This window comes from Antechinus flavipes, chromosome 4, assembly GCF_016432865.1.
Source record: "Antechinus flavipes isolate AdamAnt ecotype Samford, QLD, Australia chromosome 4, AdamAnt_v2, whole genome shotgun sequence".
Taxonomy (NCBI): domain Eukaryota; kingdom Metazoa; phylum Chordata; class Mammalia; order Dasyuromorphia; family Dasyuridae; genus Antechinus; species Antechinus flavipes.
Window position 1 is genome coordinate 199,814,836 of NC_067401.1, and position 26,864 is coordinate 199,841,699.

The window sequence follows — 26,864 nt, forward strand, 5'->3', positions numbered from 1 at the left end:
CCACTATTTCATCCAGCTGCCCCATTCACAGGCATCTTCTACGTCAAAAGCTATTTTGTGAAGACAGCTCTGAAACTGGAAACCAAAAGTTCTGAGTTCTGGTCAAATTCCGACTTCACACCCTTTAAATCTCAATTCATAAAATGGGGAATAATCACATCTGTTCTATTTCATAAAGGTCAAAAATGCAAGCTCAATGAATCAGGTATCAGTTAGAAAATGCTCATCTCTTCTTAGCTATTTGCTTATTAGCACAGTGCCTGTTCCATAATAAGTACTTAATAAATCTTACTTTCTGACTGACTAGGAGACTATGGATGGAATACTTCTCACATTGTCTGACTGATTAGTTTTTTGTCATAAGGGTTGGTTTGTACAGAAAAGGGAAGGGACATATTCAGAAATGAATGTGATATAAAGATCAGATTATGTAAATAAAATAATTAAGATGTAATAAAATATAATCAACAAAAATAAAATTAAAATCAATTTAAATGAAATTGGTTATCTGAGGAAGAGTTGAATAGTACCCCCTCCCCCACTGTTTGTAAAACTCCTTGCTTAGATGACTGAGGTGACTGGTGAGGTACATGTGACCCAAGGGACCTCGTCATGTAACAAACAATATCCTGAAAACACTCTCTGTGTGTCTCTGGCCAACCTTCTTGGTCAGAAGCAGGTGTCCCCTTTTCCTATTTAACCTCTCCCCCAATCTTGGGCAAAATCTTGAACAAAGACAAGAACTTAGGGATAAATTCCATCCCAGCAGAACCTAGAAAGTGAGGGAGGTGAAAGGAGATGGAGACAAACCAACATTCAGGCATCCTTTTGCTTAATTCTCTGGGTGACTTGGGATAGAAAGGAGAAAGTGGACAGAAAAATTCATATAGACTTGTAACCTTACACAAATATGGATATCTTTTCAACCTATAGGTATATCTTCATGTAATAACTATAGCTGGAGCTGGAAAAGACCTCGGGTCACCTTATCTACCATTCTCATTTAATATAGATGGAAATAGACACCTTGGGAAGCTAAGTAATTATCCAACATCACATAGATATTAAGTTGCAAAATCTATATTTGAACACAGTCCTCTGGATCCAGTGTCCTTTTCACTACATAATTTTCACTCCTGAATTTTTAAATTAATAATTATAATAAAAAAATAATGAAAGAGAAACTTAGCCAGTATTTACAGCAGAGGGCTAGGTTACAGTGTTGTGATGAGGGACAGAGACACAACTTGCTGTTGGGTTGGGTGATTGATGTTCCTGTCTCGCATTTTCATTTCATATTCTTTTGTCCACTTAGTATACCCCCTCCTCTCCTCCCCGTAGCTCCTTCTCCCCCACATACTCTCATCCCCATCTCTTGAATCCTGAGGTTCTGCTACTTAAAACCTGTGTGACTTTGGAAAAATCCCAATCTCTCTAAATCTTCCAACAGCCTCATCTGTAAAATGAGTAGGGGGCTTAACTAGATAATCTCCAAGGCTCCTTCCTAATTCCTACAATCAGATAACGCTGTTGGCCCCCTTTAACTCAGATCTCACCCCCCCTCCCCTTTCCCTCACAGGAAAGGGAAGGCATCAGTCAGCTCCACTTCCCTTCTAGGCTGAGGAGGCTCCCTCCTCCAAATCCAGCTTCAGTGGCAGCTCCCTAGGGTTTGCCATGGGTCAGGGGAGCAGGTCAGTGGCCTCCAAGCATTCCTATTCAGCACAAGGGAATCTAGGTCTCTCTTCCCAGTGATCCCCTCCTTCCCGCCCCAGGCTGAGGCAGGCTCCAGGCTCCAGGCTCTATGGTTCGCCTGTTTGTCTGTGAACCCAGGAGTCTACTGGATCTGAATCAATAATAATAATTCTAATTTTAAGGATCTTCACCCTCATCTCTCCAAGTACTCCCTGCACTCACGAGGTATAAGCGATGCAACTGTTACTCAAGGTTTACATTACACTTTTATCATTTCTGACTGAAAAGGAAGGTATTATCTCCATCTCATGGTAGAGGGACCATTATCCCCATTTTATGGTAGAAGGACCATTATCCCCATTTTATGGAGGGGAAAATTTAGATCAAAGATTAAATAACTTTTCTTGGAACATAACTCCACTGCTAAGTTGGTCAATAAGCATTTATTAAGTGCATACTATGTGCCTGGCATTGTACTAAGAGTTGAGGATGCAAAAAAAAAAAAAAAAAAGCAAAAGACATCAGCCTAATGGAGGAGGCATTATCAAATAGATTTGTACAAACAAACTATATACAAGAAGTTTGAGGAGATGAGCAAAGGTTTCTCATAAAGGTTTGTCTTTAGCTAAAACTAGAAAGAAGCCCAGGAAGGGAAGAAGTAGAGATGCAAGAGGAGAGTTCCAGGGAAAATGCCAAGTCAGGAGCTGACATGTATCTTCTTGTGAGGAAAAGCAAGGAGACCAAGCAAGATAAAACAAGAGGAAGTTGCAAGATCTTAAAGGTAGGAAGTTAGGAAGTGCTTTTCATCAGGTTCAGACCATTTATTTTACAAATGACAGCCTGAGGCTCCAGGTAATTATTCAAGGTCATAAAAAGGCAGTATTTGAACCCAGGTCCAAAACCTCTTCCCAAGTCTCAAGGGAAACAGCCATTGTCCCCCCAGGTCACCATCCTACTTATGGGCAGTTTTCATGACCTCTGACAATATAATTTAAAATTCATTAATACTTGGCTACAGTTAGTCAATGCTGAGTTTTCCCATAAAAATAACAGTAGCTAAGATTTATACATCTAAGATTTGTAAAGTTTGCAAAGTCCTTTTTGCCTGTTCTCTCAGAAGAGCCTCGAAATGCAGGGAATATCCCCCAATTTACAAAGGAGAGAAATGAAGCTAGGAAGAATTAAGTGGTTTGCTCAGGGCCACAGAGCTAGCTAAAGCTAGCTAGCTAAAGTCTAAGGCAGAATTGCAATGCCAGTCTTCCTGAGTACTATCTACATAGAGACTGACCTAACTGCAATGTTTCAACACATTCCTTCATGGGTATGAATCGATAAAATTTTCACAGTCCCAAGCTTCCCTTTGGTGTCAAAGTCCATCTTTTAGAGGCCATTTTCTCTTAGTGATGCTTTTATATTCTACCACCACCACCACTATTTTGATATGATATACTAAAGCTTGTGGAAGGTAAGAAACACATTTTATATTTCTGCATATTTTGTAATTGCTATTATAGTGCTAGATATATGTATTCATTGATTGAAATTGATTCAATAATACTCTCTTCTTATTCCCATCTGTTTTGTTTTGGTCTGGGTTGTTTTGCCCATGCAATAATTGAATATTTGACTAATTTTTCATAGTTTCTTCAAATTGGGTTTTGTATAAATGCTACACATATACAGATATATGTTGTGATTATATACATACATACATACACATATAAAAATACAATATATATGTGATATATATGTGTATACAGGGGTGTGTATACACATACACACATTCTATATGTCATAGATAGAGATTACTCACGCAATAAAGTCCTACCTTGATGCCTCATCTTGGGGCAAGGTGACCTTGGGTTCTTGTCACCAAACTGCAAGCTCTGACAGCTCTAATCTGCAAGTACAGCATACTGTTTGAAACCAAGAGGACATGGGTTCAACTTCTGCTGAGTTTTTTTAGTAAGATGTGACTTCAGGCACATTATTTTCCTAAATCCCACCTGGAAACTTTTCTAAGAAAGGAGAAGGTGATACTAGGTACATTCCTAAGGTCTCTTCTAGCTCTAGATTTATACTCCTAAAGATGCAGAAGAAATCAGCGATTTTTTTTGGCTGTTCTGTGTGTGAACTTCCCTGAAGGCAGGGCTGTACAGAAATCAATCAACAAGCATTTTATTAAATGCCTATTATGTGTGAGCCACTGAATTAAGCACTGGGGATATAAAAACAAAAGGAAAAAAAAATCTTTCTAGACGTTTATATTCGAAGGAGGGAAGACAACCCTTCCCCTTTACCCCAGGGTTGCTAGAAGATTCCCAGGCCTAGGTAGAGAGTCACTACCATCAGCCTGGCCCTGCTGCCTAATATCCTCTATAAACCTTAACATCTTCTTCCAAGTGCTCTTTTCCCCCTTTAATCCTTTAAATTAAAGTAACCTAAAAACTTTTGAGTCCATTTTCCCTGTAGTTGGACTTTATTTTATATGTTATCTTCCCCAGTTAGAGTGTGAGCGTCTTATGTGCTGGAACTATGTCTCAATTTTTCCATTCTTATCACCAGTATTGCAACTGAAGCTTAAATACTTTGGCCACATAATGAGAAGACAGTTCTCACTGGGAAAGACCCTGATATTGAGGAGGAATGAAGGCAAAAGAAAAAGGGGACCACAGATAACCAGATGGAAAGCTTGTGTCATGGAAACAATGAACATGAACTTGGACAGATTTGAAGATATAGTGGAGGACTGAAGGACCTGGTGTGCTATAATCCACAGTTCATGAGGTGTTGGATATGACTGTGTTGAAGCTGGGAAGGGTTTGGGGTCACAGACCAGTATCAAGAAATGTCTCAAAAGAATTTGCAGGCTTGAATCCATTTCCTAGCCAAGGGCCAAAGTTTATTGTAATTATAACACCTTATAAGCGGGCTAAATTCAAGTCCTAAGACAGAGGAGACCCCTTTATCCAGCTTTCTATTACTGACATGCGGATTCTATGGCCCAAAGAAGTGGTCTCCAGAATTTCTTTATCACTGACCAGCTGAGAGACAGCAATGACCTGAGGAGTGATCTATTCACTATTGTCTCAGGAGTTTGAGCTGTGGAACTATCCTAAGCCAGAAGCTATCTGACTGAGGAGTAGTCTATTCAGAATCAGACAGGTTAAGGCAGTCTCCAAAGCCAAAAGATGGTAAGAATGGTAAGAAGCAGGGAAACAATTTACAAGCGGAATAGATATTGGTATGAATGAAACAGGAGAACTCTGATCAGTAACTTCGGGGATCACTTTGAGAACTTGCTGTTGTGGGATTCTTGCTACCCCTCAGGAGAGAGGTAGCAAATAATATATAAGAGATTCACTTTCAGATTTGGATGATGTATTTTATTTGACTTTATTTGTTACAAAGGGAAACTCTAGGAGGGAAGACAGAGTCATTTGCCAGAGACCATGTTCTTGAGGACATGTCAGAGACCATGTCCTTGAAGACTGTCAGAGACCATGTCCTTGGAGACAGGAGACAAAGAGCTAAGAAGAACGTGACTATGAGTAGCAAACACCCTAAATTCCTGAGATTAGATAATGTGTGTCCCAAGAAATCGGTCATCTTCGCCCAGGATCTAGATAACAGTATACCCCAGGATTTCTGCCACACCTATGGTCCGACATTCTTCTCATTGCAACCCCCCACTCAGAAATCATATTTAATTGAACCCTCTTCATTCATTAAACTGAGACATTGCTCCATCTCAACTTGTCCCCTCCTCATTTCTAACCCCATCCCTTTTCAGGCAATAGCCTCACAGACAGATATCCAGCCTCAGGACCCACACTTTGATGACCTGCTGGACGGGTCAGTCATTCATTAAGAAATGAAGGTTTTTGTTTTTGTTTTTTTAAGGACAGCAATATAATTTAGAAGATACATCTGTGACTATTTCTGATCATGATATTAGTTCCTCTTTTCTAGATCCAAGAGAAGTATATCTTAATGCCCCACCCCCCAAAAAAAGCAGGATTTGCTCCCTAGAAAAACTACAACTAACGACTTACTAGGTATGTCAGGGCTGAAGGGGAGGGATCATAGGGAAGACAGGGATTTAACAGAATTTAGTCCTAGATAAACATCACTAAAGACAACCTAAATATTTAGAAAGAGATTTAAAATAGGAATATAAGCTTCAAATCCAAGCCTGAGGAGGCTTAAGAGACTGATGATTCCAACAGGCTCTAAGGTATAACAGGAGAGAAGAGGTAGGTTGTTATCTTCTTCCTCCTTCTTTGGCCCCTTATCAGAGAGCATGATCTAACACTGACCACACACACCAGAAAGACCAGTACTATCAAGTTACAGGGGCTGACAGACCTGGAAGAGAGAAAATCTTTCAGTAGTTCCCCCCAGGTCACTCAACCAGTGGGGAGGAGGCTCAGCTGGAAGGAGGGCAGAAAGGTGCAAAAAGCCTCCAATTTTCCAACGTTTTCAAACCTCCTTTGAAAGAAGAGGAGAGAAAAGTTTCTTAGGAGGAAAGAGGAAAATTGTGGGCGGTTCATCCAGACCTGAAAATGAGGGCAGGTCAGGGAAGGAGGGAGGGCTAGAGGGAGAAGAATCTTTACAGGCAGGACATAAAGGATTTTATTGTTGATTTTAAAAGGCTATGAAGGCAGCCTCCTTCACTCTTGTGATCTGACAGGGGAACTCGTGGCCCAGCAAACAGCTGATGGGGTGGAGCTGGGCCACTGTGGGGGCTGGGAAGAAGGCACATATCTTCCAGTTACAAGATAAGAGATCGAGACAAATCTGTTCCACCTCTTTTCACAAAATCTTTTCCAGATCCCCTTGTTCTCCTGTCAATGCCTTTCTCACTCAGGCTTACCCTCTCCATTTTGCAAAGGCATCAAGACATGGTACAGTCCCATTCTCAGTAAGACCCAGTTCAAAATCTACCTCTGGCATGAGCTGTGAGACTCTAAACAAGTTAATCTCTCTTACCCTCATTGGTCTAAGACAAGAATGATAATACCTGAATAATAACTACTGTATGAAAGACATTGTGAGGTCACAGATAGAAAGCTGATTTCCTATCTCTGATAGTACTGGTTATATTTCATCATTTCAGTCATGTCTGACCCTTTGTGATTCCATTTGGGGTTTTCTTGGTAAACATACTTAAAGTGATTTGCCAATTCCATTTCCAGCTCATTTTACTGATGAGGAAACTGAGGCAAATAGGCATAAGTGATTTGCCCAAGGTCACAAAATCAGCAACTATCTGAGATCAGTCTAACTCTAGGCCTGGCACTGTCCATCATACCACCCAACTGTCTCACTGGCTCTATGAGCAAATCACTTAATCTCTCTCTCCCTTCGTAAAATTCAGATATATCACACACTTGGTGTGTGTGTATGGAGGAGACAGACAAGCAATCATCGAGTAATAAAACCCCAAACTCTTGCACAAAGTAGTCAAGTGAGGGAGTTGGCAAAGTTGTGCATACATTTCAAAGCACTCTATAAATCAATGGTTTTTAGAATAGCCTTCCAATTCACAGACTTGGAGAAGGTTAAGTGACTTGGCCAGAATGTGACCACAGTTCCCCTAACTCCAAATTCAGCCCTCCTTTCTGGTCCTACCACATTGCCTTCCAAAGCAGATATTGTAATTAACATTATTCCCATTTTGTAGAAAGGGAAGCTTGTGTTCAATTTTTAGTCAGGATGGAGATATCCATCTTCTTTCCCCTCAAGGAAGAGGTAGGCTTATTCAGAAATAATCTCACAAGGAGAAGTTTCAATCATCACACAACCTTCACAAGTGGCAAGGGAAGGAAGCAAGAAAAGAAAAATAATTGTATTTTACACAAAGGAAAGATTTAATTTTTTAAAAAAGCTTTTATGTGCCTACATAAAAGGAATGATGGTCTACTTGGTGTACTTGAGTCTGGAAAACCAAGCTTGGAATCTCACCAAAAACAATTAAATTAGTTGAGTGATCCTAGACACGTCACTTAAATTTCTCTTTGGAACTCAATTTTCTCAACTGTGAAATGAAGGGACTGTACTAGATCGGTGGTTCTTAAACTTTTGTTCTTAGTATTTTTATATTATTAAAATTTTTGTTTATATGGGTTATATTTATAAATATTTATCACTTTAGAAATGAAAACTAATTCTGAATTTGTAGACCCTCTGAAAGTGTTAGAGACCCCCAATATTCTCTGGCCTATACTTTGAGAACCACTGGACTAGATGATCTCTAAAGTCCCATTCAGTTCAAAATTAATAATCCTGTGTTTAAGTTGGGCAGCCAGGTGCTCTACTAAATAGAGCCTAGAGTCTCATGAGTTCAAATCTGAACTCAGACCCTGAGCAAGTCACTTAACTCTGTTTTTCTCACTTATCTGTAAAATGAGCTGGAGAAGAAAATGACAAACTATTCCATTATCTTTGCCAAGAAAATGCCTAAATGGGGTCACAGAGCATCATACATGACTGAAAACAATTGGATAATGTCAAGTTGGTTGTCTAGAGGAATAGCTAAGAGCCAGACTCAGGAAGACCTGAGGGCTACTTCTGACTTCCAACACTGATAAATGGGTTGTAACCAACCTTGGGTACCTTTCTTAACCTTTCAGTGCCCCAGACAATTCTTCAACATTTTAAGTGACAGGACAATTGCAAGTTTGCATTAACAGAAAGAATTTTCTCTTGAGGTGCTCCCAGTACTGAGGAAATCATAGGTCTGATTAACAAAAATAAATAAATATATAAAACATGCTGGGGAAGATGAAAATCGATACAATCCCTTCTCTTCTGCAGCTCACAATCTAACAAGGAGATGAAATCTGTGTATAGATAATTGATATAAAGTGGAATAAGACAGGAACAAAGGGAAAGCAGACAAAGCATTTTGGAAAATCTGAATTACTGAGGCAGAGATCAGGGCAGTGATCAATCAGCTAAGCAGGTTCTGGAACCTAGGTCTCCCAGCTCTTGGACTGGCGCTCTCTCTGGCTCTCTCTCTGCCCCTCCCCCTCCCTCTCCCTTCCCTTCCTCTCCCCCTCTCCTCCCTTTCCCTCCCTTCCTTTCCTCTCCTCTCCTCTCTCCTCCCCTCTCCTCTCCTCCTCTCTCCTCCCTTCCCCTCCCCTCCTCTCCTCTTTTTCTCTACACACACACACACACACACACACACACACACACACACACACACACACAATCCTCTGCTCCCTGATCTATAGGAGCTCTTTTAGGTGGCTTTGGGCATTAAGTCAACAGTCAAAAGGAAAGAGGAAAAAAAAAAAGTTTCCGTTATAAACAAATTACTCAGTGATTTGGTTATGGGGAGGTATAGGGGAAGAAAGGAGGGGGCGCCCCCATTACAGCCTCAGCCTCCTAGAGAGATGCTGATGGTTTATCAGCTAGTTATATATATATTTAAAAAGCCAGCTGCCTGTAACAGTAGGGGTGGGAAATTACCTTGTGTTCTCACAGTGACACCTCTTGGGGGTGGGGAGGGGGAATATTCCCACAGAAGGATGTTCTTTTGAGGGGGCAAAAACAGCCAGAGTTCAGAGGAGGGACAGCAGTGGAGTCTCTAGGGCAGCTGTAGCTGATGGACAGGGATCGAGGGAAGTAAATGCAGAAGGTTTTTTTTTTTTTTCATTTTGACTCCTCCTCCCTCTTCCTCAGGGTCCACTAGACACTTTTCCCAGGAGAACAGGCTCAGCCCTTGCCTCCATCCCACCCATTCCCAGACCCCAAAGACCTGGCCCTCTGGGAGGAACATCTTTAGCCCTGCTTGTGGAAATTCTCAAAATATCCCCCTTGGTGAAATCCTCCAGCATTCATCCAAAGCAACACCAAGCAAAGAAGTAAAGGGATTTATTAGGATACCTCATTTCCTGTGTTGCCCCCCACCATCATACTTCATGCCGGCCCCCATGATAATCCACCATTCCACCTCCTCTAATGGTCCCCTCCTTGACTCAGACACAAAGTCACAGTTTGAAAAGAGGGTCTCTGGCAGGCTGATCTTGGCCCTCTAAGATGCCTGTCATACAAGTCTTAGTTGGAATCTCTCTTAACTGCCCCCCACCGCCTGCCATCACCACCACCAGAAGGAAAAAAAACAGAGTTCAGAGCCTAGCCAGATCAGACAGCAGCCCAGCCAAACTCAAAGATGAAAGCTCTTGGCTTAAGGTCAGGGCCACTGAAGCAAAGCACCCAAACCAAGAGATTTTGTTTCTTTTAAGTGCCAGACTATAAATAACCCGTGACCCTTCCCCTTCCTCTCCCCCTGCCTTTTTCAGGGGCAATAGGCACCATCTTCCCTAAGCCACCCATCCCCCTCATCATCCCAGGCAGTTTGGGGCAATTAGAGGGAAGACCAGATTTGGAGCAGGAGTATGAATTTGAAGTTTGGCTCTATACTTGTACCTGAGAGATCTTGGGCAAATTACTTCTGTAGGTCTCAGTTTCCTCATCTATAAAATGTGTGTGTGTGTGTGTGTGTGTGTGTGTGTGTGTGTGTGGAAATGTTTCTAATTCTAAACTTATGGGTGAACTATTCAGTCTAAATATAACTAAATACTCTCTCCTCAGCAATTCTCTACCTGGACTTGATTATGGTGTTCACTGAGTAGTGTAAAAATATTTGCAGATTCTCAAAAATTTAAAAATCCATGTTGGGTTTTTAAAAAAAACCACAGTAAAATCTCAATTAAGGAGAAAAACATTCATTTAACTAGATTAGATTTACTTTTTGCTGCCCTCAGCTATGAAAAGAAACTAGTGTTTTGTCTCATTTTCTAAACACTAACTTTTCTTATAAAGAACTTCCAGTGTCTCTCGGTTAAAAAAAAAAGTTCTGATCCTTCTCATGCAAAAGACTGGGAAAAGACCTCAAGCACCACAGATTTCAAGAGGAGAAATAACTGTCAATTACCTAATTCTGGAGATCTTATTTCCTACCAGTCCATGACTCTGAACAGAGTATACCCTCAAGAGACGTCTGCAGTCCTTTCAATGTAGAGAATAGCTATATAAACGCTTTCTAACACATCTGTAATTTAAATGCCAAGCATCTGGCCTAAAGTCTCCCACTGAGAGTTGGAGGTAAAACCAGATTATCCTGGATGAAGAAAGAGCCCTTAAAGGAACAGACCATAAACTCCCTGAGGCCAAGAGACTGTTAATATTTATTAATGACTTAGCACAATGTGTGGTGCTTTATAAATGCTTTCCTCCCCCTCCTTTCCTTAACAATGCTTGTTGATTGGTATAGAGACCTTATCAGTTCCATATTGGTTGAGAGTTTTTTTAGAGGGTAAAAATGAGACATATTAATATGTCTTCTTAATTAATCTATGAGTCTAACATAACATGGGGAAATAAAATACCTACAAGAGATTGGCTTGCCTTCAAGGAGCTTACAAAATCTAGTTGCAGAAACAAGATTCATACATGCAACAATTAAGAACAGAGTGTAATTAAGTGCTAATTAAGTGTTGCTTACAATGCGTGCTAATTAAGTGGGGAGGATAATAAGTGCCAGGTCAAAAGAGAGATGACTGTTTTTACTAGAGGAATCATGGATGTTGGGTACTTCAGTACAGACTTGCTAAAATAAAAGTAGAGTCTCTCTAAAGAATGAGTCCCTGCTTCTGGGGAGTTTGCAATCCATCCAGTTTCTCACTTACTGATTAAGTACATTTACTGGGGGATAGTTTGGCAAACAAAGTAAAAAACCACGACTTGGTATCAAAGTGATGTGAAAGAGCAAGTTAATCAGTTAATATGGGAAGGCTGACCAACAATACTGGGGAAAACCACTTTGGGGCCCTTACTTCAGTGTAATGAGGACTCCAGTGAGGGAGAAGGGTTAATTCTATTTGTAATGTCCATTTTTCAAGTGATGAAATCGAGGCACAAAAAGTAGAGCCAAGTCTAGAAACAAGAATGTGCCTTCCCCCCACAATTGTCTGTGCTGTCTCTTCCAGCTTAGTAATTAAGAAAGAATGGGAGTGGGGAGAAAGGCAGACATTTAAAACTGGGGAGAAGCAGCTCTTTTAAGGAAATAAGTATAAGGACAGTCTAAAGAGCAGACATTGGGAGGACTTCTTAATGTAAATAAAATATAGTGCTAGAATCATAGATTTAGAATTGGAATAGACCTTAAGTGCACTTTTACCTAAAATCCCTCATTTTACAGATGAAAACACATGGGCAGAAGCAACTTGCCCCAAATCAGTCAATATTTCTTAAGCTATGTGTCAGGTCCTATGCATACCGGGAAAGCCAAAGACAGTTCGTGCTCTCAAAGAAGCTTACAATCTAATGGGAGAGGCAAGATGCAAACAATTACTTACAAACAAGATATACACAGAATAAAATTGAGGTAATCAATGAATGGAAGGCATTAGAATAAAGCAAGATTGGGATAGCCTTTCTTTAGGAGATGGGATCTTAGCTGGAACTTGAAGGAAACCAAGAACAGGACATGAGAAAGATAAATCCAGGGAAGGGAAACCCAGTTTAGATGTCCTGAGCCAGAAAATGAATTGTCTTTTGTGAGAACAGCAAGGAAAAGAGTGTCTTTAGATCACTGGGCATATGGAGTGCAGTAGGTAGCACAATAAAGCACCAGACACATCAAGTCTGGAAAACTACTCTTCCTGAGTTCAAATATGATGATCACTTAACCTTAGTTACTCATCTATAAGATGAGCTGGAGAAGGAAATGGCAAACTATTTCGGTATCTTTGCCAAGAAAACCCCAAATGGGATCAAGGAGAGTTGGACAGGACTGAACAAAAATATGTTTAGATATTGCAGATTAGATACTACAGAACAACGAAGTGGAAAATAAATGAGTAAGATTGGAAAAGCTGTCAGGGTGAGCAGATTATGAATTGGACCAAACAAAAGATGTGATATTTGGATCTGGAGGTGATAGGGAACCAGATCAGATCTGAAGTTTAGATAAACTTGGGAAGAGATTTTCCATAGGAAGACCAAAACCAACAGACTGAATAGTTCAGGTGTGAGGTCAGGAATGAAAGTATTATAGCATATAATGTCAGGAGGCAATGTCAGGAGAAGAGAGAAAGTAATGAGGATAATACCTAGGTTTCAGAACCAGGTAATTAGGAGGATAGGGGTACCCTGACAGCAATAAGGCTGTAAGAAGAAGGGGAAGGTTTGTAAGGAAGGATAATGAATTCATTTTTGGTTATGTTGAAATGTCTACTAAATAGTTTAAGACATAAGATTGAAGGTCAGCAGAAAGATTTGGGTTGGATTAAGTAGACTTTAAAATTATCACCTAGAGGCCACAAGGAGAATAAATTGTAGACAATGGGTTTGAATCTAACATTCTTTCTACTATAGTATATTCAAATCATAGTACCAGCAAGACAAAAAAAAAAAGTTTTTTTAGGTTAAGGTGTATCAAATTCCAAATAAACATTTGGAAAACTGTCTGCAAATCTATAAAATGAGATGCTTTATGCAGTTGCAGACAAAACACTTTATTGCTAACCTTATTGCTCCCCTAAATCTACCCACACTGAGTTCTCCCTTGCATTTTTCAGTCTCTTCCTCATGTCTTTAGATTTTAAATTCTGTTGGGGTAGATATGAACTTTGCATAATATTTTGCATATTATAGGCACTTAATAAATATTCCTTAAATTGACTGTGAATTACACAGCCCAAAACAGGGAGGTGGTGCAATGGATAGTGTTTTAAGTCAGGAAGTTGTTGTTGAGTCATTTCAGTTGTGGCTGACTTTTTCTGACCCCATTTAAAATTTTCTTGGCAAAGATACTAGAGTGGTTTGCCATTTCTTTCTCCAGTTCAATTTTGCAGGGGAGGAAATTGAGGCAAACAGGGTAAAGTGACTTGCCAGGGTCATAGAGCTAGTAAGTGTCAGAGGCCAGACTTGAACTCAGGAAGAGAAATCTATATTCCATGTTGGGTGCTCTATCCACTATGCCATCTAATTGACAATATAATATTCTAGATTATTGCTTATATTTGAGGCCCTGGGAATACAAAGAAAAAAATCCAACCAAATCCAAAACTCAATTCCTATCTTAAAGGGATTTTTATTCTACTGAGATATAACATGAAAACTTGGTTCTTAAATGCTCTTGTGTTAAAAAATAGCAAAGGGGCAAGATGGGCAACATTAGCAAGTCAGCACCAGGGAAATTGAAGTTGGTGAAATGCTTCACTTGGGTCATTTATTTTGGGGAGAACGTTAAAGAAGGAGGTCAGTAGTTGGGGGGAAGGAAAGAGAAATAGTGCATGTGTGGACGTGTCCATGATGTTCTTCAATCACATTGTTCAAAGCCCTGGGCCGATGCCCAAATTCTTTTTTCAAGTTACCTGCCCACTTTATAGTGAGGGCCGGAGTTCTGTTTACAATCTTAGCAGGATCTAAGAATAAGAGGCATTTTATTTGTTCAAACACCTTAAGGAAGCCAGCAGGCTGCAGTACCACCAGCAGCTGTACCCAGCTGCCTCTCCCCCCTTTCCCTTCATGTTTTGAAATTTATTTTCTCACATTCAGCCTTGGATTTTTTCCTTCCTTCCCCTATCACAGTCCTGTAACAGCTAAAAGGGAAACGTTTAGAGTTAGAGAACAAGGCTTTATAATCCTTCCTGGTGTGCAACCCCCCCCCCCCCCAACCACTACCAAAACAAAGAGGTAAAGAAAACTACACGAAAACCTTGTTTTCCAGGGAAATTGTTTCCTCAAGGGAAACCATCCAGTAATACTCTCCTCCCTCTTCCCTCCAAAGTCAGCTGAGACCAGCAATGTACCTGAGAGTAACAGATTCAGTAAATGAACCTGGTAAGGGTCTTTACTACCCATCACTAGGATCTCCAAATTCAGGATCCTGATTTCCCTGCTCCTTATTCTGAATCTCAAATCACCCATCTCTGACTTCTGAGCCCCGGCACATGAAAAGGGTATGGAGTCCCACTAGTAGGTCACCCTCTGTTGACAGACCCAGAGAAAAGACAGAAAGTCCTCTCTGGCTCCTAGTCTTGAGAAAGCATGTCTACACAAGCCAATTGTGCTAGTTCTACTCACTCATAAGAATCCACACTGACATTTAAAAAAAAAAAACCCTAGAAATTGGATTCCTGAAGATTGGAAAAAATCTGGAGAGCTTCCCCAACAGAATACACTGTTTTCACAATCATTTCTGTTTTTGTAGCTCTAAGAATCTGAAAGGAGAATTGAGTTTATTCTCTCTACCTCTTCCCTATTATACAGATGGGGAACCTGAGCCTCTGTGCCATTTGTACAAAGTAACATCAAGGAGATAGTAGGGAAAAACAGATCTCCAGCTCTACCCTTACCCTAATCTTAAACAAACACCTCAGTAAAACAAACACTTTCAGCTCTTCTTTCCACTTTGCAGTCAAAGCATTACCCAGGCCCCCTTAGCTTCTTCCCCCCATTGTCCGCGGCACAGGGAGAGCAGAGCGGCAGGCAGGGATCGTTGGAAGACCCCAGTGCAGACTGCTAGTGGTCTCTCCCTGTCCCCATGCTAGTGGTTTTAGTACCCCCAAAGATCAGCACCACCCAGAATGGGCGGCTGGAAGCTCGAACAGTGAGGTCAGCAGGATCGATGGGGTGTGTACCGACCAAAGATTAGAGGCTCCCCCCACCTCCCATTCCCGCCTTCATTTAGTGCTATCCACCCTTAGTCCCAGTGGTCTCCCTCAAGAAAGAACCTGGAGGGCTACGCCTGGAGCAAAACTTGGAGACCCTGGGGAATCTAAGTTTTAGGGGATTTTTTTTTGTTTGTTTGTTTCTTTGACTTTTTGGGAAATGCATTTTAACCTCCTTTCCAACAGTAGCATTTTTAAGCTCCACTGTCTGGGGGAGATAAGCCACTTCGGGAAGTGAGGCCACAAACTTCTTTCTCACTTTAGTCCGCCCCTCCCCGCCCCCCACTCCCCACAATATCCTCCCATCCCCTCAAAAGGCAGTCCTCTTCCCCTCTACCCGTGACCGGCTGCTCCAGGGTTATCAGCTCGCAACATCCAACCTGCTCCCCAACTCCCTTTCTCTGAGGCCCGGTTGTGGGAGTGGAGCCTTTCCTCCAGGCAGCACGTGGGGAGCAGAATTGGGGAGCCAGAGCCCCGGACCTGCACTCACCTCGGCCTCCCATCCCCACCCCAGTCTCACTGTGGCAACTGTGTTAAGACCGTGCACAATTCGCAGCACTGGATGGAATGGAGAGGGGATGCAAGATCCCCCTAGGACTGGCATGGAGGGCTCCAAGACACAATCAGAAGCTTTTGTCCTCCCTTGTAGCCCTTCCACTGGGAGGGATGGACTGGCGGCACACACTAGCACAAAAAGGCCAATTCCAGGGTCAAGGAAAGGTCAATTCTTAATACTCGCCAAAGCAGACCTCACAATGTCCCTGGACTCGAAGGACTCCGAACCCTTCTCGGTATTCTAGTAAACGGAAAGCTTCCAGAAAGCAGGGGCTCCCTCGTTTTTTGCCCATCTTTGTATTCCCCCAAGCTTCTAAACAGTAACCGGCACATTTCAGGCGCTTGAAAACTGTGCCAAGTTGACAGGCAGACACTACTCTCTTCTGTCCCCAAAGTTATATCGTCCCAGGAAAGGTCCAGCCTTCCTCTCTAACTCCCCAGAAAGCTTTCCAGGCTTTCAGTTCAGTCAAGAGAAGGATCCCAGAGGAAAAGAGACAGCTTCAATCCAGGAGAAGACGATTACAGGAAAGGCTGGGAAAGAGGTTCCTTTCAGGAATCCCTCTCTAAAGCTTTGAAGTGTCGGCGCCACACCATCCTAGAACGTACCAAGCCCTAGAACAGGCACTCCTAGAAGATGGGGAGAGCCACCGAGGCAGGACAATGGGGACGCTGAGTCACCTTCCCCCCAAAAAAGACTAAGCCTCCGAGTTAATGCAGAACCCCAAGGCCGGCTGGTTGCCCATGCTTACCTGTAGGATCTTGTCCAGGCCCTCCTGTCCCAGGTACGGGTACTCTTGGAGAAGCTTAAGCTTTTGCCTATTGTAGTTATCCTTGGCGGCCTTCCAGTGCGGCTCCTCCAGCACCTCGAAAATTGCCGCCCCGATGGACAGGTAGAAGATGATGGCCGATGTTAGCAGAGGTCCCCGGTCCACCATGGCTCTGGAGGGGGCCGGCCGCTCCCAGCCTGCTCCAGGGTAGGGGTGGGCAGTGCCGGGGGCAAATGGCCCCCCAACTCCGAGGGCTCCCCACCGCCCTCCCTAGCAGCCTCTAGAAACAGCTGTTTGAATTTGGAGCTCCGCATGCGCAGTTTCCCCTTTTTGCCTCTCCGAGCGCCTCTCCCAGTGCAAAGTTTCTCCGCCAAGTTGGTCCGCTTTTGGATCCTAGAGTAGCAGAGGGTTCGTGATCGGGGATATAGGGGGAGGACCCTCGATTGATACAACCTTGGGGGTTGAGAACAGAAGGGAGTTTTGGGAGGGGCGGTTCTGCGTTGGGAAAAAGAAGTGGGCGCTCCAGGTCCCACTTTAGGGGGAGACACGTGGGCTTCCTTTCTGCCCGCCACCCAGCTACTGCCTTACACTGCGCCCGCCTTGCCTGCCTGCGTCTCTTTAACCAGCGGCCCCAAGAGCACTCCTCCGAGCCCGGGGAGGGGCCAACCGGCACCCGCCCTCCCCAACCCTGGACTGAGAGGAGGGAGCGAGCTCGGCCCCGCCCCTCTTTGATGGGCCAGTCTGCCGGCGGCGGGAAAGGGGGTGTAGTAGAGAGGAGGGAAGGTGGAATTTAGGGCTTCCAGCGCTTACAATTTTGAATGTGGAAGGAAACTTAACTATTTATTCCTCCCGGTTCCTGGAAGAGGCTTGGGAGCACCTATGTTCCAGGTGCATCACCCCCACCCTGCACCCAGTCCCGGGAGAGAGGGGGCGGGAATGTTGGGAGCTGGGCTGGAGGAACTTGCCTGAGGGCAGCAGCATCCCATTATTATTTTTATATTAGTGTAGGTGCTTCTAATTGTCATTATTTCGCTTCTCCCCTGAAGCTGGAGACCTGCGGGAAGAAAGCGAGGGGCAGAGGCAGAAAAAGGGGGAAGATGGAACTAATAGAGAGAAAGGGGAGTGAGCCAAAGAAAAGGGTGCAGATTGCAAGGCTGGAGAACCTTATAGAAGTAGGTGGCTTCCAAAAACTTTAAAAACAATAAACAGTCTCTTGGGAACAGTTGAGGATTTCTGTTTGACTTAAAGTTTTAGTCCCGTTTAACCTTACCTTACCTTCTAATTTGGGAGGCACATTTCTCCACTGCAGGTGTAGATTTTCCTTTAAATTTAACTACTCCCTGTGTCTATTAATCTCTCTGGGTCTCAATTTCTTTACCTGTAAAATAAGGAGAGGTCAGTGCTGTGTGGGGAAGCTAGGAGGCGCATTGGCTGGAACTCTGAACCTGGAGTCAAATTGGATACGAGTTCAAACGTGATCGCAAATACTTTTAAAGCTATATGACCCTGGACTTAATCCTGTTTGCCTCAGTTTCCTCATCTGTAAAATAAGCTGGAGAAGAAAAGGCAAACCATTCCAGTGTCTTTGCTAAAAAGAATTCCTAATGGGGTCTTGGATGGTTGTATATGATTGAACAATGATGCGATCCATCTCTTTTACAATGGTAGAGTATGTGACCTCCAAAGTGCCTAACTGCTCTAAATTCTATGATCATATTGACACTGAACAGCTCTTAGAAGGAGAAAGAGGTAGCCACAATGGATAAAATACCCCACTTCTTCAGATACCATTTCCAGCTAGTTGCTAGGAAAAAAAGTTTGACAACTTTTGCATAGCTTCCTAGGGCATAACATCTGGAAACTGGACCTTTTAAATAAATGTCCCTTTTTTGAGGGGTCCAACAAATTCTTCTATATAGGGATAAGGATAGAGCAGCAGTAATCGAAAACTCTGGACACTACTGTATGGGGGAGGGTGGAAATGAAAAAGTGGCAGTGAAGGGCTTTAAAGTGGAAATGGTTGTTTCTAGTGTATTATGTGCCTATGAATTTATGTAGGTTATTCCCTATGCCTTTTGCTGCAAGAAGAAGGTTTGAGTTTCCAGTATTACAGTCTCAAATAGTTCTTTGGTCTTCCCAGTTCTTTATTATTGTCTTTAATCCTATCCTTCGTCATTTAAAAGGGACATTTTTCCATTCTTTCTAAACTTATTCCCCTTTCTAGGAGAGTAGAATTCAGATATATGATTGTGAGAAACCTCTGCAGCTAGTTTGAATAGTTCATCGTAGCAGGAGTGGGAGGGAATATAGGGATGGCACAAATTTGTTTGCTCTTAGGGAATAAAAGGCACTGTCTCTGTCAGGATGTGGTTGCGTGGAAGGTAGAGAGAGAAAAGAAATTCTTCATTATGGTTTTCTTGTTACAATGAGATGGAAGGTAGAAAGAGGTTATTGGTTTTTTTTTTTTTTAAACAACCATCATTTATTAAACCTCAGTATATGCCAGGCATTGTTTGAAAGTTTGGCCAGCTCTTTAAAACTTGGCATTTTTAGTAGATATGATGACTACCATCTCTGTGTGTTCTGATTTTTTGTTGTTGTTGTTGTTCAGTTGTTTCTGCTCTTAATGACCTCATTCAGGATTTTTTTTTTTTTTTTTTTTGGCAAAGATACTGCAGTGGTTTGCCGTTTCCTTTTCCAGCTCATTTTACAGATTACAAAACTGAAGCAAAATGGAGTAAGTGACTTTTCCAGGGTCACACCATTAGCAAATGGATAAGGCTAAATTTGAACTCAGGTTTTCCTAATTGTAGATCTGTTGCTCTGGCCAAGGCACCACCTAGTTGCCTATGTTTTTCTTAATCTCCATATCTAATGTCTATCATTTAATTTACATGTGCTTTTTAAGCTTTACAAAGCACTTTTGATGCTCATAGGAACCCTCTGAGATGGCATAGTGGATAGAGTTCCAGTCCTGAAGTCAGAAGGACCTGAGTTCAAATCAGTTCTCAGACACTTAATACTTTCTATTGTGTGACCCTGGGCAAGTTACTCAACCTCAGTTGCCTAAATAAACAAACAAAAAAATCCTCTGAGGTGGAGGGTATCATCTCTATTTTACAGATGAGGAAACTGGGGCTGGGGAAAAGTCAAGTTGCTTACCCAGGGTCACACAGCTAGTAAATGTCTAAGGCAAGATTTGTTCTTCTCTATGTGTCTCTCATTCTCCTGCTTTTTCAATGCCTTCCTTACCTGTACCATCTTTAGTCCTCTTCCACCTCTTTCTTCCTCTAGCATATTTTCCTACCTCGCCTTTCAGCCTTGGCTTCCCTTTATTAAAGCAGTTTCCTGACCAGTCCCTTCTATTCAGTTACCATGTTCTACTTCTAGCATTGCCACCTAACTCAACCTGTAAAGTTTCCCTTGAACTATCACTGTTAACTTTATTGCCTAGATTTCTTACGGACCTAGCCTTAAACCAAAACCAATCTGATTCTTTCTTATTGATTGGCCCCTGGCCAAGCCCCATTTGGTCCTGACTCAAATTGAATTGTAAATACCAGTCATTTCTGCTTTGCCCAAAAACTCTGAGGGTCTTCCTCCCAGATTTATTCATTTTAACTAGGTGAAAGAGGAGATTCTTTTCCTCAATTACCACTAGCCTTAATCACTGAATCTCAATCAAACTGAGACTTGTTGAAGATAGGCTTAAAAAGGCCATGATCTCCTTCTTCATCCAGGGCCATCTTCAGTCATCCTGGTTTATATCTGACCACTAGAACCCTATGGCTCTGAAGGGGAAAGTGAGACAGGTGACCTTGCATAGTCTTCCCTCACTTAAATCCAATTCACTTGCATATCATGGCATTCCCTCCCTGATGTCATGGCCTTCTTCTAGACTGAAGGACCTGTTACAACAACTGTTAATTTTACTGAAATTGTTGTCCATCTGTTCTCAAAGAGGACCAATAGCAGCAGGAGGGTGATGTCTTGACTTGCAAGTGAATTGGGTTTAGTGAGACAGGGCTGTACCTGTCTCTCTCTCCTTGAGTCCAGTAGCAAGTCATAGATTAAGACAAGTGGCAAGAACACAGTGGGAGACCTTGACTTTCTTAAGCTGAGGTCTTCCTCCGCAATTTGTCTGAGACAATATCCATTTTAGTAGTTAAAGGCTAGGTAAGAATTGAGGCAAAAATGGTCTTCTTCTCACAAAAGAAACTGGAAGGGGAAGATCCTTAGAATTTCAGGCCAAAACAGAAACAGTTATAATCAACCCTTACTCTGAGCCCAGCAATGAGCAAGTGAAACTTGGACTGGAATTTATTATTGGCCAATCAGTGACAAGAGAGTGATTTCTTTTTAAAAGGATAGTCAAGTAGCTCCTCTTGAATCTCCCGTTTTCTGAGAAGAGGAGAAAGTCAAAGTTGATTTCTCACTCATCTTGTCCTCTTTACTGCATTCCTCTCTAAAGGAATTGCAAGAAACTGGCCCTGATTGGGTTTCAAAAAGTTACAGAATTTACCCAGGAACCCAGAAAACATTTTTTGGGGGATCTTCTCCTCTTTGCTTGACATAAAATAGTTAGCTTCTCATTCTAATCCCTAAGATTCTTACAGTGAATTTAGATAGCTGGGATAGCTAGGCCTTGGGCATACCTCCCATTTCTCATATCCCTTTCCTATAGGTGTTGGTAGCCAGGTTTAAAGACATGTCTTTCTCTCTAACTTGGGGATTTTTAATGTTAATTAAGTTCTGCTTGTGATGTAAGCCAGTTTAATGAGTACAATTGGCCTTTGTGTAAAGAGATAACACTGGTTCCCAAGGCTATTGTCCTTCTATGACCCACAGTCTACCTCCTCTACACCTACATTGATACTCTAACCTCTATCTAAAGAGCTTGGTGAATTCTGCCTCCCAAATTTCCCAGTCAATAGACCAGAAACTTTGATTTCACTCAATGAGTCTCAATTGTAGACTATAAGTGTCAAGCCAAATGATTTCTACTCTCAACTCTGTCTATCTGCATACTAACTGTTATGAGGATCTTCTCTGCTCTGACATTTTATGTTCTGTGTTCTCACATTTTGTATTCTGAGGGCACTCCCAGTTCTGATATTCTGTGATTATTCATTGTTTCCCCTGAACTTCAGGACCCTCTGGAGGCATTTTTCTTGACCCAGCTGCCTGTGCCCGCCCACCTTGGGGCCCCTACACAGCACAGATCCTGGGGGCCAGAGGGAATCTAAGACAATGAGTTACTTGTCCACTTAGAAGGAGGGGAAGGAGGGAATTCACTGATTGATTGGAGGGGGAGGAGGATAGGCTGAGTAAAGACACATTTCTGCTTAAGGAGCAAAGGTCTAAGTCTGAGCTGGGCAGTAAACAGAACATCGTCACAAGAAGGACTTGGGTCTTGGATTCTCCAGCAGGATATTATTTACAGAATAAGTAGTAGGGAAAGTACTATGATGCTAAAGAATGGGGCAGGAAAAGAGATGATTCAGAGACAGTAGAATTCGAGGTTTAGGGCAGAAAGTATCTGTCAGTTCTGTAGACTCCCCAGGATAGAAGGACCTACAGCTGGAAGAAACTTGGAGATCATTCAGTTCAATTTCCTCATTTTACAAGTGATGAAACTGAGGTTCAGAAAAGGGATAGGTACTAAGTAGCAGAACAATGTTTGGAATTCAGGATTTCTAATTCCAAATTTGAGGGCAGTGAGGTAGTTCAGTAGATAAATCCCTGGGCTTGGAATCAGGAAGACTCATTTTTGTGAGCTGTGTGATCCTGGGCAAATCACTCAATCCTGTTTACCTCCGTTTCCCCATCTGTAAAGTGAACTGCAGAAGGAAATGGCAAACCCCTCCAGTATTTCTACTAAGAAAATCCCAAATGGGATCCCAAAGAATTGGACATGGCTGAAATGACTGAACAACACAATTTCAAATTGAATGTATTCTTCACTATCATAGTTAAGGAGTCAAAAGAGAACTCAGATAAATCAGTATTTAACTTTTCATTCAATTATGTCAAACTTTAATGTCAGACTACACTGAAATAATCCTTTTTCTCACCCCTGTGTTCACTAGTCAAAACTTCATTAAGAAGTAGTAGGATGTAAAGAAAGTGCTTGAATTGAAGTCAGGAAAATTCCAGTTTGAATCTTGCCTCATGTATTTACTGTGTGGCCATGGGCAAATCAATTAATCTTTCTGAGTCTCAGTTTTATTAATAGCACTTATTTCACAGGATTTTTAAGAGGATAAAATGGGGTATAATATATGTAAAGTGATTTGCAAAACTTCAAGTGTTTGATAAATTTGAGATTAAGTAGAGATAGATGAATGATAGAATGATGGTAAAAATGGTATCAGTGATATCTTTTTAACTTACACATATAATGTATTTAATGAGGAGAGTTGCTTACTCTCTTCCAGAGTCATCAAATCCAATGGCAAGATAAAAGTCAAGGTGACTGGCAATAGCCTGGGATCATGTAAATGACTTGGGCATCTTTGATATCTGACCAAGCTTTAAGAGTATCATATCACCTGCTTTGTCCACCTTCTTGGCCGTAGGAACAAAATATTCTCATCTACAAGGGGAAGTCTTAACATGTTTGGGTAGACACTCCTCTCACAGATGTGTTTGAGGCTTGTCAGTTACCTCCACCTGGTTTAGCCCACTTGCCATAATAAATTATTGGATGCTATCTTCTCTTGGAGCTACAAGTGAGAGTTGGGTAGCAAGTAGATACCAAAAGTATATGAACGGCCCTATAAAGATCTCGTCCACTGTTTCAGCAGAGATGCTGTTCTTTTTTTTTTTTTTTAATGGTTTATTGATTTTTTATTTTTAAAATAACATTTTGTTGCCCTCCAATTACATGTTAAAACAATTCTTAGTGTTTTTTAAAAAAAATTAATAGTATTTTATTTTTCTAAATACATGTGAAGAGAGTTTTCAACATTCATTTTTGTAATATTTTGTATACCATATTTTTTCTTCCTTCCTTTACCTTCATCCTTCTCAATTTGATATAGTTAAAAATTAAAAAAAAAGTCTGTCATACCCCTTGCTTTCTTGAAAACTAGCTTTGGATAAGGATCTGAAGAAATGGGATATTTTCCTCATCGCTACCACCTCTTAGTCCATTCTTTCATTCCTTCCATTCCAAAACTCTCCTAAACAATTTCTCTTTTTGCAATCCTTTTTTTCCCCTTCTTATTCACTCTGCACTTTATTATAAGTCTGGTTATCATGGTGCACAAATATTTTTTAAAATCCTTCATTGCTTAAAATTTTTAAATTATTCTCCATTGTCTGTTGAATTCAGTCCAAAATCCTAATGTTGACTTTCAGGGACATTCTTTATATAATATAGTTCCCACCCTCTTTTCCATGGTAGGAAAAAAACTGATATGGAGACAGAAGAACCTGGGTCCAGTTCTTACTTCACATGCTGCTCTGTGACTCAGGCAAATCATTTAACCTTTCTGGGGCTGGATTTCTTATCAATAAAATGGATCAGTTGGATGAAATGGCCTCTGAAATTACTTCCAGTATGATCATTATCGTCTATTATCTTTGTTACCTCATTTGGGGTTTTCTTAGTAAAGGTACTGGAATACTTTGTCATTTCCTTTTCCAGATCATTTTACAGATGATGAAATTAAGGCAAACAGGATGAAATGACTTGCCCATGATCATACAACTAAATAAGTGTCTGAAGTCAGATTTGAATTCATGAAGAGACTTCCTGATTCCAAGACTAGTATTCTATCTACTGTGCTGTCTAACTGCCCCTTCTGCCTATTGACATCCTTCATATTCTTGAAGGCCCAGCTTATCTTGCCTGATGCTTTCAACACTTTTCCTCATTTAATTTCATAGCATTTATTCCTCTCTTATAATTATCATATTCAGTTTATTATTCTAGGCAGCTACTTATCACAATAGGAAAGAGCTAAAGTAGAGGCTAGTGAGACTTGGCTCAAATCCTGACTTAGATACTTATTAGCTGTGTCACTCTAAACAAGTAACTTAACCTCTTTCAGACTCAGTTTCCTCATCTGTAAAATGGAGATAATAATAAACACCTCCCTCCCAGAGTTATTGGGGGCAGCGAGGTGGTGCAATAGATAGAGTACAAAGCCTGAAATCAGGAAAACTCATCTTATTAGATTCAAATCTGACCTTAGACACTTACTAGCTATGTGACTCTGGGTATGTCACTTTACCCTATGGCCTCAATTTCTTCTTCTGTAAAATGAGCTGGAGAAGGAAATGGCAAACACTCCAGTATCTCTCCCAAGAAAACCCCAAATGGAGTCATGAAGAGTTGGACAGGATTGAACAAAAGCAAAGGGAAATCCCAGGGGAGGAAACTCCCATGAACAGTGCACTTGGGCATCATTTCCTGCAATTTGTATGGTCTTAGAGAGAGATGTTCAGAGCAGTGAGAGGTTGAGCCAGGTGTCAGAAACAGGCTAGAATGCAGGTCTTCTTGGCTTCAAGGATAGCTATCTCATACATTATGCTCTATGCCATGTTTTTTTTTCGAGAAACTGAGGCATAAAGGGTCCTGAGGTTTACTCAAGATCTAATAGCCAGTATGTATCTGGAGAAAGATTTGTATTTATTTCTTACCTGCATTCCTTTGGAATTGCTCTGACTTTTCTACCATACCCTCAGGAAGTATGAGCCTGGCTTTAAACTCAGAAAGATGAATTTTCCTAACTCTAGGTTATTGGATATGGGATTAAACACAGGTTTAGGCCTTATCTTTATCTATAAACAATTGGCAAGAAGGCTCACAGGGCCAGGTAAAATAAACCTCAAGTGTCATAGACTGAACAAATATGGACATAATTTGAAGAATACAGGGAATTATAGAAAGATGTAAATGAACTAATGCAAAGGAAAGTAAGCTGGGCCAAGAAAACAGTATACATAATGATGACTTCAATATGAATAGAGAGAACTCTTCCCTTCTCCCCCAAAAGTAGAAAAGTTCCATTGCCGAATTACAAAGAATGACCTTGACTTCAAAGATGACCCAGAAAGCAGACAGGTTTTCTTCACTGAACCATCAGAGATATTGTCAATCAACATGAAATGTATCAGATTTTTTTTTGTTTGTTTTATATTTATTTAAAATATAAATGCAAAATTAGAAAAAAAAAAAGAGAAAAATAAAAAAAATTTTTGTGTGCCTAGCTGAATATAAGGGATGATTCAAATTATGTTACAATAAATTTCCATGTCAAGAAAGCACGTATAATCATAAAAGATATATTCATAATTGTCCATCTTTTTCTTGTTTCTCCTCCCCTTCTTTCCTCCTATCTCCCCAAGCTGGCCACAATTAAGGATATATATATATATATATATATATATATATGTATGTATATGTGTGTATCTGTCTATATGTATATATAAATATGCATATATACATATATATAAACACAGACACATATACACATTTAAAAACAATATTAATATGGCTGACATATAATATAGATTTCTCTCTTGATTGAATCTTTTAAAATTTTGACTTTATCTGAGATCAATGATAACTACACTTACTTCTTTTTTTTTCTAATAAATTTTATTATAGATCATTGTTATTGAGATTGTTGTGTGTATCTCTTGTTTCCTATCCCTGATAGGAAAATGTGTTTGAAAGGAGGTGGCAAGGCCTATACTCTGACATTTCAATGTAAACAAATTCATTATCATTTGGGGTAAAAAAAAAGAAAAGACAGAAGAAGAAATATCTCACTCATTTGCTGAGATGTGTGCGTTAGTGAGGGGTGAGAAAGGTCATAAGTGTCGAACATTGCTTATGTTGTTAGATTTTTTTTTCCTATGTATTAAGTGGCTTTGCTGGACTTTTTTGTCTTCAAAAATTATTTATTATATAGGATAGCTCTCTGAAATAAAAAAAAATAGGAGGATAGAGTGGAACATTATATAATGCTAAAATAAATGGTATTAATGAAAATTCATTTCTAAAATAGGAATGTACTGGAAAGTTATAATATAAAATTATGCTAGAAAACTTTAAGAAACTGTACCTTTAGTTGTGTGAATAATTCTTTTTTGTATAGAGATTGCAATCTTTCCATATCTAAGTAGATAATTTAAGTAGTTGCAGTTG

At 40.9% G+C, this 26,864-nt stretch overlaps 1 protein-coding gene across 1 annotated transcript in view; it reads right to left on the minus strand.

The window, feature by feature from the left end:
* KCNK5 (potassium two pore domain channel subfamily K member 5) overlaps positions 1-17,337 on the minus strand; it is a 63,014-nt gene extending 45,677 nt beyond the window's left edge. Inside the window, exon 1 of the mRNA XM_051996879.1 lies at positions 16,685-17,337. Within this exon, the coding sequence (XP_051852839.1) occupies positions 16,685-16,870 (186 nt within the window). The 5' untranslated portion in view covers positions 16,871-17,337. The remainder of the gene's footprint in view (positions 1-16,684) is intronic.
* Positions 17,338-26,864: the final 9,527 nt, after the last annotated feature.